This window comes from Lissotriton helveticus, chromosome 1_1 (genome assembly GCF_964261635.1).
Source record: "Lissotriton helveticus chromosome 1_1, aLisHel1.1, whole genome shotgun sequence".
NCBI lineage: Eukaryota > Metazoa > Chordata > Amphibia > Caudata > Salamandridae > Lissotriton > Lissotriton helveticus.
Window position 1 is genome coordinate 1324120087 of NC_136057.1, and position 14525 is coordinate 1324134611.

The 14525-nt window shown below is 42.7% G+C and overlaps 1 protein-coding gene across 2 annotated transcripts in view; it reads left to right on the plus strand.

The window, feature by feature from the left end:
• Positions 1-14525, plus strand: part of MCOLN1 (mucolipin TRP cation channel 1) — a 144685-nt gene that overhangs the window by 82276 nt on the left and 47884 nt on the right. For both annotated transcript variants that reach the window (XM_078682153.1, XM_078682162.1), the window contains exons 4-5: positions 2769-2925; positions 4780-4867. In XM_078682153.1, coding sequence (XP_078538279.1) covers positions 2769-2925; positions 4780-4867 — 245 coding nt within the window. The remainder of the gene's footprint in view (positions 1-2768; positions 2926-4779; positions 4868-14525) is intronic.

Here is a 14525-nt window from a genome sequence, read left to right on the forward strand (position 1 = left end):
AGTAGTAGAGGGCATATCCAGTAAAGGCTGTTGAGGTGTTTATCAGACTTACAAAATGTGTTAGGATTCTTCCTATTAGCAGTAAAGCTACATTAGTAGTGTACCTCCATGGGGATTCAGATTACCTTGATCAAGTACAAAGCAGGTCAGTAGAAGGCGCATTTTAGGTTTCATTCTCATTATATTGCTAGTGCTTCCTGCGACACATCACTGCTTATTTACTTTGAAAGCATACAGTCATTTGAGGGTAATAACTTTGTGCTGGGATCACTAAACCTGGAAGAACTGAATAGTAACAGTAACGGAAAAGCAGCTAACACAACAGAAGCATTTAACATTTTTCAAAATTTGAGTTTGTAGTTCATACCTGTCTTCTGTCATCCCCATTGTTTCAGCAGCCGGCTTTATGTAAAAGTATGAAACAGGTAAACCTGACTTGGGTGCTGTCTTTGGAGAGAGGTTACTAGCTTTGGATGTCCACGACTTTGGACAGAGTTTATTTGTGAGTGGAGGTGTCTTCTGACTGAGAGAAGAAAGAAACATAGCTTCTTATGTCATCTGCACCTGCTGGCACATGAGTAAAATCGTCACAGTGAAGACTCTTGACAATCTGTAACCTTTGGTGTTAAAGTTTTTTGTCTGTAAAGCAGTTGTTCAGGATGGTGTGGATGAAATCAGACATGTGAGCCTCTGTACTGGTTAGCTATTCAGTTCCCCGAGATCCTGAACCTCTGTGCACAAATTAGTTGAGAAGAGAAGTGGAGGTCAGGATACCTGGGTTCAGGAATAGTGAGCCGTGGGCACTAATAAGTCTTTAATGCCTATGATCATTGCCTGACCTGGGCCCCTAATATTTATTTATGTATTTATTTTTAGAGTTTTCTATAGCGCGAACCAGACCCAAGGTAGGGTTTCAGAGCGCTTTACATAATGAGCAAAATATTAGATATCACATATAGTAAACACGTGGCATACAAAAAACCATGTCATAAAAAGTGTTCAACACAGCATACCTTAGTTCAGGGAAAAAGCAGAAAGAAAGTAATTCTGAGCGATAAAAGTCAATTCGATACTGTGAGAGTCTTAGCTTATAAATAAATATAGACGCTAGTGTAGTTAAGTTTTGAGGTTGTGAGTTAGTGTGGTGATTGTGCAGATTTAAGTGAGGAATTTGTTCATCAAGAGCCCTTTGTCTGCGGTGACGGACGATAGCTGCATCCCCATAATATAATTGAGATCCGAGAGGTATATCTGGCCCCCACATGAGTCCCCGACCCTGGGGTATAACCCAGCCCCAGAGTCATTAACTGTGGTGAGTCTTTAATATCGAAGGTCAGAGGATGGCCTTGGTCCCCAGGGGATGCAAAGAGCACGTTTGTCATCTGTGAGATCAGAGAAGGTGTCTCCGTCTCCAAGTACCTAATCAGTGTGTCGAGCAATGACATCTGGTGTGAGGGACCTCTTATTTTAATAAAGAGTGAATGACACACCAATACTCTACTGAACCTTAGTCCGCCTTGTGTGCCAGTCGTCGACAATAGCTCAATCAATGAATTGGAATTGCAGGAAACCAAATAGGGCTTACTTTCACAGGGTCCACCTCTATGTACAAGTTATGTTTTCATGTACTGGATGACCGGTATGAAACTTGTTTGAGTTGGCATAAGCTAGGAAGATTACCTGCATTTACCTGTCAGGATGTGGAGTTGTGGTCTATGTACAGAACCCCTTTATGGATTTCTACCTCTGGTTCCCAAAGAGACAATAATTTGGATTGTGAAGTTGGGCATAGCAGCTCTGTAAGCCTTTGTTTGCAGCTCAACTTCCAGTGTCTCTCTCCCACCCCCCATTCACTTCCCATCCTGGTATCTGAGGCTCCTTCTCAAGCACCTGCAGTGTACATATTGTGAGCTGGTTCAGTATTGCCTTGCTCTGATGTGTAGCATGGAGGTACCCTTCCCAGCCCTGGAAATGTGTGTATCGTGAGCAGCTTGAGTGTCTTGTACACGCTTTATGAAGGTATGCTCTCTCCTGCCCTTAAAGTGTTTGTGCACCGTGAGGTGGTTGAGTGTAGCCTCATTTTGATATCTTCCGGATGGTGTCATACTCAGCTGTGCGGTCAGTGTGTACATATTGAGGAGCTTCACCACCTCCCCAATCTGATATGTCAAAGGGAGCAGATTCTCTTGCACCAGTAACATGGGGTGTGTATCGCAAGTAGGTTCCTCGTTTAGAAGTTCCTCGTACTGATGTCTGCAACTGGGAGACATGCATTCCAAGTCCTGATAATAAGATGTATACATTGCGATCAAGGCTATTCTCCTCATTCTGATATGTGCAGGTAGGAGACACTTTTTCCTATCCGTGGTTACTGAACGCCTTGCAGGATCATCATTTGTTTTATGTGCTGTAAGGCGAGACAAACACTTTCTAACCTTATGATATGATTGTGTGTGCTGAGGTGGTTAAATGTCTTTGTCTAGATGACTGCATTAGAGATCCATGCTTTCTAGCCTGGTAACATATTTTCCATGTTTAGATTGAGCATCTCCTTTTGTGATACATGAATTATATGTAATATTGAGGCAGGCTGTACCAGTGTGCGTAAATCTGGAGCGGGGTAAGCGTCTCCTCAGTCTGATAAGCTACACTTGGGGGCCATGTTTTCAGTTCTGGCGTTAAGACTTGTGTCCTAAGCAAGTTAACTATCTTCTTTTTCTGTGCAGCGTCTAATCCCCACCAAAGTCTTTCATTTTCTCTCCTTCCAGTACCTGGCTCTTCCAAATGAGACGACAGGGCGCTATGCCTATGTGCACGGAAATGGCCCAAACCAGTCTGCCCTCCTACTGTGCCAACAGTACTACCGCAAAGGTAGCATCGACCCAGCTAATGACACATTCAGCATCGACCCTATCATCATTTCAGGTAAAAGAATTGATAGATTGGATGGAAATTTGCACTAGTGTATGAAATATCTTTCCATCCTTGCTGGAATCACTGCTTGTATTCCCGCAATAAAAAGCAGAATCATGTTAATTGACAGTGCTTCATGAAAGATGTACTGTATGGCACTTAATAAAAGGAAGGACTTTTGAAGGCCACACTTCTAGCATCTGAAAGTATTGCTACTTATCACTTGGAGAACTTGAACCTTCCTGCCGTCTGTCACCAAGCAAAAAATGAAGTTTCCACTACGTTTCTCCACTAAGCTGAACAAACCCATCTTGTAGTAAGAGCCAATCTCCTAACCATTTCTCTGAGAACTAAACTCCCACTGCTGTCTTGCTGTCTTTCAGTGAAGAGGCTCAACACATGCCATAACACATTGGGAATAACCAGCAGTGCTCACCATCTCTCCCTTTGAGCAGGCCTTTCACTTTTTCAGTAAGAACCAGCTCCCAGCGCTTCTCCTGTAAAAGAGACAGTCTCCACATTGTCACCTTTCACCGGGAAGAACTTCACATATGCCACTAGCTCCAATTAAAAATGCAGCCTTCAGTTCCACCTCTCACTACGAGCCTTAATGCTCTTTCATTTGAATTGTGGTGCGAGTGTCCATCCTTGCATTGAGGTGGTCCTCTATTTAACAGCCTTGCAGCTTTTATGTGACGTACGTTTCAGCTGCAGTTCTGTGTGTTGCTGGCGGCCAATGTTGCTGTAGTTTCCTACCAACCCTCATCCTGACCTCTAGCTGTAATTTTCCAAACCAGACTGGATTATACACAGGACTCTGCAGTTTCTGTATGAAGGCCCAACCTAATTTTCTTATTCCTGTGGAGTTGTAACCTTTTCAGTCAACTGTAATAATGACATAACATAGCTTCTCTACTGTAATAAGTTATTACAGTTAAGTTAGGGCGTCATAATGCCTTCTGCCAGCAGCCAGGGTGAAAGGCAAGCCACAGAGTATAGTTACAGTTTGAACAACAGCACAAGAAATGGCTTTTCTTTCTTCTGATCTTATTTTCTAACAGTGATCAGCTATGAGGAGATCTATATCACAACATTGTTGTTTGCACTATTAAGATCATTACTGGAATGGTAAAACCTCAGGATATTCTATACATTTTGAGATGCCACGTTTTTTTATCTGTATGACATTAAACTGATATTAATCTGTTTTGCAACAAATGACTAAATGCTTTATTGGTGTGTTTAGTTTCTCAAAACACATTCTGCTTTTATTCTACGTGTCTGCAGCCATACTCTCTGTCATATGAAAGAGCGAAACCAAGGATTCAAGCGGTGGGTGGGAAGGGTGATGGTTTGACCATGTGTAATAAGGAATAAAATTCCCTCGGCCATACTTTAAAAGGATATTGCAAGTCACCTCTGAGATACACAACCTTATAAAGGAAGTTGGACTTCTGACTATATGGTCACGAACCTACTCAATGACTTGCAATATCCTTATAAAGGACAGCAGAGGGTACTTTATCCCATATATCCTTCAGCAGGAGCACACCACAAACCACCCTTTTGTGATGAGTGAGTTGAGCTATAGAGAGAGCTTATATGGTGCAATATTTAGTCAGAAACAGTGAGACAAATGCCAGGCACTACCTTTTAACTAGGAGTTGGGGTTCGCAAAGACTTGTTGGTCTGAGTAGTGATACTGTCAAAAAGAATTCAGCTCCAGACCTTGTGGATTCCGCTACCTTAAGAGCAAGCAGTTTGTCAAAGTTGACATTCTGCTGGGAGTTTCTGACCTCTATCTTTTGCGGGATGGTAGTATGTGCTACCTCTTACAATACATCTTTTTCCCCCCAACCCCTGCAGAGTGCATTGGATTGGAGCCCTTCGAGCATCTTTCATCTCCTGAAGAATATGCAGCAGTTTACAGCAACCTCACGCTAAAGTTTCACAAGTAAGTCCCTCTCGATGCATGACTGGAATCCTTCCAAAGGGCAATGAACAAGGGGGATCTGCATTGCGTGTGAGGTTGCAACATTCAAGCATGTTTCTTAGGCAATTACCTTACAAATGTTCTTATCTTAAGTCCAGCTTAATATTTATTTTGGAAGTTCTTGTAAAAGTTGGTTTGCAAGTAGGCTTTAGAAAGCATTGATAAAACATGTATTATGTAATCACTTTGCAGGGCTTGCAGGGATCTGGGTTGTGTGGTAAAGCAGACCTAATCTTGTTCTAGATCTAAAATTCACTGATTGATGCCCCCATACAATCTTTTGGTGAGTGCTCTAGGTCTGAATTTTACCTTTATTCACAGTAGCGTAGCTTTTTAGGTCTCGTGAACTTAAATGCGCGCAAGCGCATTGAGGGAGCGAGAATTCAAGTAGCCAAAATCCTCGTCAAACCAAGGGCTTTCTGCTGCGGTTTTCTTGAAGTTCACGTGAACCACGTGACCAAACAAGCACGCGCATCAGCCTCCCTCCCTCCTATCGGCCGTACTTTGTTTCCCGGCCGCTCATCTTCGCAGCACATCAAGGGGGTTCGCCCACCGTGCGCTCTGCGGCTTCTCGGCTTCTCCTCCCCTAATTATTCTTGGATGGCCGGCCGGCCGTACTTTCAGCTCCAGCACCTCCCCTCTCTCCCCGCACACAGCCTTCCTTGGATTTCTCCTCCCCCTCCCCAGCCAGCTTCCCCCAGGCCGTGTTCCCTCCCCTGCTACCCCATCCTCACTCATCCCTCGCACCCCCTCCTCCTTCAGGCCCCCACCATTTGCTTTTGCTTGTTTTTATTTATACGTGCGTGCGTTCCCCCACCACTCGTGTTGTTCTCTCCCTTGTTATAGGTATTTTATTTTAGTGCTGATTTAACCATCTTTTTGCTTTAACTCTAAACTTTGTGCAACTCTGAATGTTCATGTGTTCATCTTGCTGCAAAATGTACATTTCAGTGAGTAATTGCGAGGAAACGAAAAAGTTTAATACTGCTCGGTCGGATCCCGCCTTTGGTATTCAGAACAGTCCTAGCATATCACCGGCATGTGAGGCAGGCTTGGCGCCAGGCGGTTAAACTGAGCATCGGATAATGAGGTGCCCTTTGCAGCCATTCTGCTGCTATCAAGCACCCATCCTGCCCTTCTTTGTCGCCATTTCCGCGATGACAAAGGCCGGTGTGGGCTGTGCCTGTCCAGAACATTCTTGTGTTGCACCCCTTGCCGTTCAAAATTTAAACCGGGTTCGCATTACAAAGCCAAAGAACTCGCCTCACAACTTTTTAAAGGTCAAGAATAAAAACTAGCTTTCAGCCTACCTTCAGGGCCAATGTTAACTTCGAGATAATAAGAAGGCAAATAGTATTTTAAACGCATATGCTAAACAAATGCATATTTTTGTCCGATGTTTACATACGAAACTGTGTTTTCAAAGTGGATTTTTGGTGTCGCTTGGTTTAAACGTGTCACAAAAAACTGCCAGACCTGTAGCAACAAGTTGGCTTTAGGAGAACTACTACTTGTATATAATATGTCGACGCCATTTTAGTGAATCAAGAGATTCTAGTCGCCGCACCTCTTATGAATTTTTTGCCAACTTTGTATGCAGCACGATCTCCCCCTAGATTTATTATACTCGGTGTTTGTATGTACCATGTGAATATATTTTACACTGGCGTGTGATTCATGGAGCTATTACGAAGGGTCAGTTGGTTGAGGTCCTGCTGCAGAGACCTGTACTTACTTTGCAAGTTATAGATCAAACCAACCACAACACGACCAACGCGGTTTCACCCACAAGAGAAGAGTGAAATAAGTACCAGCAAGTTGGCTAGCAATAGGCCCTTAATGCATTAGAGCTTTGTGATAGTTTGTGAAAGGTTGATATTGCTATATGTTCTTTTGTATTCACTTGTTTTCCAATCACGGGGTCGCCTCAGGTTGCAGAGAGTGCTTAAGCCTAATCACACTTCTTCATACAAAGGGGTTCCAAGTTCAGAATGAATAATTTTTTTGTTTGAACTCCCATGTCAGTGAAATGCTCCCTTGCGAAAGCATACTATTATAGCCTTGCAGCGTGCTGCCAAGTGTATCGGTTATTAAAGGGCCTTCTGAATTCGCCTTTCTTCAGTTTGCATGCTTTCTAGAAAATCACACAGATCACACAGCCGCACCTACACTCACACTCACACACACTCGCCCTCACACACCCTCAGCCTCATAACACCTCACACACACACACACACACCGTCACCATAACACCCTCTACATCATACAAAGGCACACGCACACACCTTCATCCTCACAACACCACACACCATCGGAATACACACACCCTCCCCCTCGCACCACCTCACACACACTCACCCTCACACACAATTACACTCAAAGACCCTTACACACCCTCAATAACATTCTCAAAAATCACACACACTAACACGCTCACACACCCTATCAGGTATACAACTGTTACCACGCATTTTTTACAACGCAATACCATAACCACGCATCTTTTACAACGCAAGTACTTTTACCACGCATACATTTACAACGCATATACTTTTACAACGCATGTACTTTTACAACGCATTTTGTATGTTTTTTGTTTGTTAATGTAGTGTTAATTTAAAAGTAATTTATTTATAATTTTTTATGTCTTATTGGTATTTTTTTAAAATTACAATTTAAAATATTTGAGTATTTTGCGTTTATCTTTTTTATAAAACATTTATTAGGGGTATTGGGTTTGGGTTTTGGGGTACAGGGGTATTTTTAGGTTTCAGGGATGGGTTTGGGTTTTGGGGTACAAGGGTATTTTTAGGTTTCAGGGTTGGGTTTGGGTTTTTGGGTACAGGGGTATTTTTAGGTTTCAGGGATGGGTTTGGGTTTTTGGGTACAGGGGTATTTTTAGGTTTTAGGGATGGGTTTGGGTTTTGGGGTACAGGGGTATTTTTAGGTTTCAGGGTTGGGTTTGGGTTTTGGGGTACAGGGGTATTTTTAGGTTTCAGGGATGGGTTTGGGTTTTGGGGTACAGGGGTATTTTTAGGTTTCAGGGTTGGGTTTGGGTTTTGGGGTACAGGGGTATTTTTAGGTTTCAGGGATGGGTTAGGGTTTTGGGGTACAGGGGTATTTTTAGGTTTCAGGTTTGGGTTTTGGGGTACAGGGGTATTTTTAGGTTTCAGGGATGGGTTTGGGTTTTGGGGTACAGGGGTATTTTTAGGTTTCAGGGTTGGGTTTGGGTTTTGGGGTACAGGGGTATTTTTAGGTTTCAGGGTTGGGTTTGGGTTTTGGGGTACAGGGTATTTTTAGGTTTCAGGGATGGGTTTGGGTTTTGGGGTACAGGGGTATTTTTAGGTTTCAGGGTTGGGTTTGGGTTTTGGGGTACAGGGGTATTTTTAACATATATATTTACAAATTAATAAATAAAAATTAATATAATTAAAATATTTAATAATAAAATAATAAATTATTAATTAAAAAAAATATTAATAATAATTACATTATTTTAACATATTATATACCTACCTATACTTACGTTGTAATGGTATGCGTTGTAATAGTACCTGCGTTGTAGTGTATTGCGTTGTAAAGGTATTCGTGGTAAAGGGTCCTGCGTTGTAAAAATTGCGTGGTAATGGTCTGCGTGCTAAAAGTATGCGTGGTATCAACATATATCCACCCTATCAGCATCACACATCACCCTTTTCAAACTCGCTCACACTCTCTCACATTACACAAATGTCACTAAAAGACGTTAATATTTCACTTCTGTTCTTTTATTTTCCTCACAATAAAATACACTGAACATAATCTTCACAAAAGGTATTTACAACAGTTTAAGCTATTGCCATTATAAATTACAATAACTTTTATTTAAGTATTAATTATTTAAAAAATGTCATAACCATTGTTATTTGTAATATCAATACATCTAAGTCACGTAAATACAAAACATTTGCATTACAAATACTATGAGTGTCACATTTGCAAAAGTTAAAAGTATTGGCATTGTAAATGACAAAACTATTAGTTTCGCGATTTTCAAAACCAACACATAAATATAACGTGTCATTTACAAAACCAATAGCTCCAACTTTCCTACTGCGAGACCTATTGGCAACGCCAGTGCTTGTTATTGTCATTTCTCTGTCATCTTTGTAAATTTCCTCAGTTTTAGCTGCTTCTTTGTTGTTTATTCCATATCAAGTGCTGAAGTCAACTCCTATTTTCCTTCACCAGTTGCTTTCCATCTCGTGCATTTCATTTTTTTGAAAGTACATTTCTCTTACTCACTTTGCAGATTCTTTTCCAGATATTACTTGTACTGTTCTATGCTGTACGTATAGTTTTCAAGGGATTGAATGTTACCTTTTTTTCCACTTCACTCCCTTATGTCTACTGTACATGACAGTCCTAGTGTTTGCTCCTTGCCTTGCCATACCATCTGGTTACGAGTGTTACTTCAATTATCCTTTCCATATACTCTTTTGGATCTGAATTCTACGCTAATCTTCTGTCATCTGAGCTTGAATTTCACCTTTTTTCTCTGCAGCTTCTGATCTTACAGATCTCATGAGTAGAGATTTACTTTATTTATCCTATGACATCCTGACATGAATAGCACGATTTATTTTAATGTCTTTGGGAAATATTTTCAGAATTTTACATTCAGCTTTATTTACTGTGGAATATAAACTCCTAGGACGAATTTCAGCTATTCTCCATGGGGCATTCTTAATGAGTCTTCATTTTCACTGTGACCTACTTGGGTCTAAATTTCACCTATTTTATTTTTATATTGTTCTCGTATAACACAAACACTGAACATATTTTTGTTGTGTAATGCTCAGTAGGCTCGCAGCAGTTTACGTTTAATACATATTTCTAGAAGGCCACTTTTGTAAGGAGTCGTGGTGCTCCCTGCAAATAACATGGCATCAGTGGCGTAGTCGGAGTACTTAGGTAAACACAGAGAATCCAAAATGAAAAATGGAAGGGAAAAGAGTGATCGACAAATGTTGAAGCACTCAGTGTTTTGTAAAATACCCCTCACACACCAAAAGGCCCCTTGGTGTCATGCTTCATCATCGGGGTCTTCGCACCCCTCTATCGGGATGCGGCGTGCTACGACCTACGACTACGCGGGAGCACTAATAGTAATGACTATGTGTGGTGTTTGGTGTGTGGGGTGTATTAGTTATAAGTGAGTGGTGGGGTGTGGTGAAAAAAAGTTAAAAAGTACCTGGCGCATGAGTTGAAAGAAAAAAAAATTATTCTGAACTCTGGCTGGTACTATTAAAAGAAGTGCAGTGTGAGGTCAGATCTGTTATATTAGGGAACAGGACCTCTGGTGTGCGTTGTCGACATGTTTCGGAGTCAAGCTCCTTCTTCAGGACGGGGGCACGACCTCCCCACCTTACTCACGTATTTTTAATAAAAAAGTGTATTCTACAGAAAAGTGACAATAAATAGGCTAAGTGTGCCTACAGCGGTCTGCTACAAGTACAATGACCTGTAGAAAGACAAAAAGGAGAAAACAACAATGGTTACCCTTGTAGCGGGTAGTTCAAGCAGGTGCAGTCACCTGGAACCTCACCAAAATGCTTGTTTTAAAGCCTGTGGAAGGAAAAAGTACTCACAACACATACAACATAAAACACACATAGGTGGTACTAGGAGTTACTATTGGTCATACTTATGAAGCTTGCTTGTGGGCTTCATGAGCAAAATGGGACGTCTGGGGTGTTGCTTTTATTGCAATCTGTTGGGAAGAATGATGCAGGTTTTAACAAATCATTCTCACTTACTTAGATGTCAAAAGGATGGTCTTTTCAAGTTGATCTGTCGAATACTCACACTGACAGGACGCTCTGGACACCGTCTACCCCCACACGCTGCTCCGCTGTTTGTGAGGCGGTGAACGAGTAGACATGCTATTTATACCCTGTTTAGTAATTGGGCGGAAGCATCTGTGTTGCCTAACATGGGTGTTCCGCTCCATGCTAATTAATGAATGTCCATGTATGGAGCGTCTGCTCATTAGCCATACATCATGCCCCTCTGTCCGTCATGGACTAACATGGAAATAGCGTCTCGTTTGTGCCCCTGCGCGCGCATGAAAGCGGTTGTTTCGCGCATGCGCAGGATAGCGTTTGTAGCGCATGCGCGTTGGGTACTGGTGCTATTGAATGGGCAGTGTTTATCGCGCATGCGCATTGGGTATTGGTGGTCCTTATGGTACTGTGTATGAATATCTACAAATGATTAACTGTTTTTATGGTGACAGCGCTGGGTTTTTTGAGATGCTCATTGTAGAATAGTCATACCGATAGGTTAAGTGCTTAGTTTATATGAGATTCATTTTTTTAGAGGTCACTTGCGGCCGACTTTTTGACCAAAAAGGGTTGCATCAAAACTGTTATTGATTATTGGATAATTGAGTCCATGGCACATCGTCATTAAGCCCAATTAAATGGATTCCAAGTCTGAAAACCCATCTTTGTTCTTTCTGGAAGAGCCCGGCATCAGAGGGTAGTTGTTCTATAATTGTCCAATTGAGGTCATTTACACAGTGTCCTGCGGTCAGGTAGTGTGTCGCCATTTTCGTTGTGCTCTCAATTGTAATTCCAAAAACGTGAGACCACGTTTTTGGAATTACAATTGAGAGCACAACGAAAATGGCGACACACTACCTGACCGCAGGACACTGTGTAAATGACCTCAATTGGACAATTATAGAACAACTACCCTCTGATGCCGGGCTCTTCCAGAAAGAACAAAGATGGGTTTTCAGACTTGGAACCCATTTAATTGGGCTTAATGACGATGTGCCATGGACTCAATTATCCAATAATCAATAACAGTTTTGATGCAACCCTTTTTGGTCAAAAAGTCGGCCGCAAGTGACCTCTAAAAAAATGAATATCTCATAAACTAAGCACTTAACCTATCGGTATGACTATTCTACAATGAGCATCTCAAAAAACCCAGCGCTGTCACCATAAAAACAGTTAATCATTTGTAGATATTCATACACAGTACCATAAGGACCACCAATACCCAATGCGCATGCGCGATAAACACTGCCCATTCAATAGCACCAGTACCCAACGCGCATGCGCTACAAACGCTATCCTGCGCATGCGCGAAACAACCTCTTTCATGCGCGCGCAGGGGCACAAACGAGACGCTATTTCCATGTTAGTCCATGACGGACAGAGGGGCATGATGTATGGCTAATGAGCGGACGCTCCATACATGGGCATTTATTAATTAGCATGGAGCGGAACACCCATGTTAGGCAACACAGATGCTTCCGCCCAATTACTAAACAGGGTATAAATAGCATGTCTACTCGTTCACCGCCTCACAAACAGCGGAGCAGCGTGTGGGGGTAGACGGTGCCCAGAGCGTCCTGTCAGTGTGAGTATTCGACAGATCAACTTGAAAAGACCATCCTTTTGACATCTAAGTAAGTGAGAATGATTTGTTAAAACCTGCATCATTCTTCCCAACAGATTGCAATAAAAGCAACACCCCAGACGTCCCATTTTGCTCATGAAGCCCACAAGCAAGCTTCATAAGTATGACCAATAGTAACTCCTAGTACCACCTATGTGTGTTTTATGTTGTATGTGTTGTGAGTACTTTTTCCTTCCACAGGCTTTAAAACAAGCATTTTGGTGAGGTTCCAGGTGACTGCACCTGCTTGAACTACCCGCTACAAGGGTAACCATTGTTGTTTTCTCCTTTTTGTCTTTCTACAGGTCATTGTACTTGTAGCAGACCGCTGTAGGCACACTTAGCCTATTTATTGTCACTTTTCTGTATAATACACTTTTTTATTAAAAATACGTGAGTAAGGTGGGGAGGTCGTGCCCCCGTCCTGAAGAAGGAGCTTGACTCCGAAACATGTCGACAACGCACACCAGAGGTCCTGTTCCCTAATATAACAGATCTGACCTCACACTGCACTTCTTTTAATAGTACCAGCCAGAGATAAGAATAAAAAAAAATTCTTTCAACTCATGCGCCAGGTACTTTTTAACTTTTTTTCACCACACCCCACCACTCACTTATAACTAATACACCCCACACACCAAACACCACACATAGTCATTACTATTAGTGCTCCCGCGTAGTCGTAGGTCGTAGCACGCCGCATCCCGATAGAGGGGTGCGAAGTCCCCGATGATGAAGCATGACACCAAGGGGCCTTTTGGTGTGTGAGGGGTATTTTACAAAACACTGAGTGCTTCAACATTTGTCGATCACTCTTTTCCCTTCCATTTTTCATTTTGGATTCTCTGTGTTTACCTAAGTACCCTTGTGGAGCAAGAATCCAGACTTTCGCTCTACCTCCCTCTCTTGTTTTTGACGTAGTCGGAGTACTGCCACCAGGGGCGCCCTTTATGTTTGCTGACCAAGTGCAGGCAAGTGGGGGGGGGGGGGGGGGGTGCAATTGAGTTTTTTCTGGGGATGGGAAGGGGAGGAGGTTGCGGACGACTTCTTCTCGGGGGCCAGGGTGATGGTGGTAGCCCACATACACGACTCCCGCCGCCTCCAAGAACAGATCCTCCCCCACTCCACTGCCTGCTGTTATCTTAGGCTGTGCAGAATCACTTTGCCACAATACCAACAGGATAATGACACTGTTTAGGCTTGAGTTCCTCCCTCTTCTCCATTAATCACATTATCACTCATATTTCTTCTACTATTTGCATCATCACCAGTTTCTCATCAGTGTGAACTCAATGCATCTGATGGCGATAGCCCAGTTCATAGGTCTTTACATCAGGATGTATAAGCTGGACCTGTCTTGCATCCAACATTTCACTACTACTCTTTTTTTTGCCAGTAAGAGACCCAGCACCACAGACCTATATCGAATACCCACCTATGTCTCAAGTGCAACCCAAGGATAAAATGTTTTTTTAAATCTGAAGTAAACTAATTTTCCTTTGCGCTCCTCAAATTGTCCACTACTATTGACCATTACACCATCATCACTCTGCATGACTAGACCATATTTAAGAAACCATGCTGGTTAGGTATACGTTGGCAGCAGACAAAAAGTGTTGGATAGTTTATGTATAACAGCCAGGGTGAAGTAAGCCAAGGGAACTGCACAGAAAGAAAGAGGGAACCCCTTTACAGCACAGAGTCACTCAACAGTATGTGTAGTGGTGTAAATCTTCTTACACCTGAAGGTCTATTAATTTTTGGTGGGCAGGAAAGGGGGGGGGGTCTGACTAGTGACTGAGAGAAAGAGAAAAGGGCCAGCCCTTATATGGCAGAACCAGTTCAGGTGAGGTGGAGAGTGCCTTCCCATGCCCAGGGTGCAACTAGCCACCAACTCTCTCTTCTCATAATCTTCGCTCAGTGGTACCCTCTGTCCCGTTCAACAATCCTGAACCATCGGGAGCCTCTTCAAACGCCAGACATGCCCATTCCTCCCTCAAAATGATCCAACATCAGCTTCTGTCTCTCTTCCGTTGACCGCTGCGCCTTCTTGTAGAGCACCTGCCTCCCAGGCTGCCATCTGGTCTAGCCACCTCAGCTATGCTGATCTGTTTTAGTCTCTTCATGTTCTCCCAGACCAGCTCTAATCTGCGACATGCTATGCTGA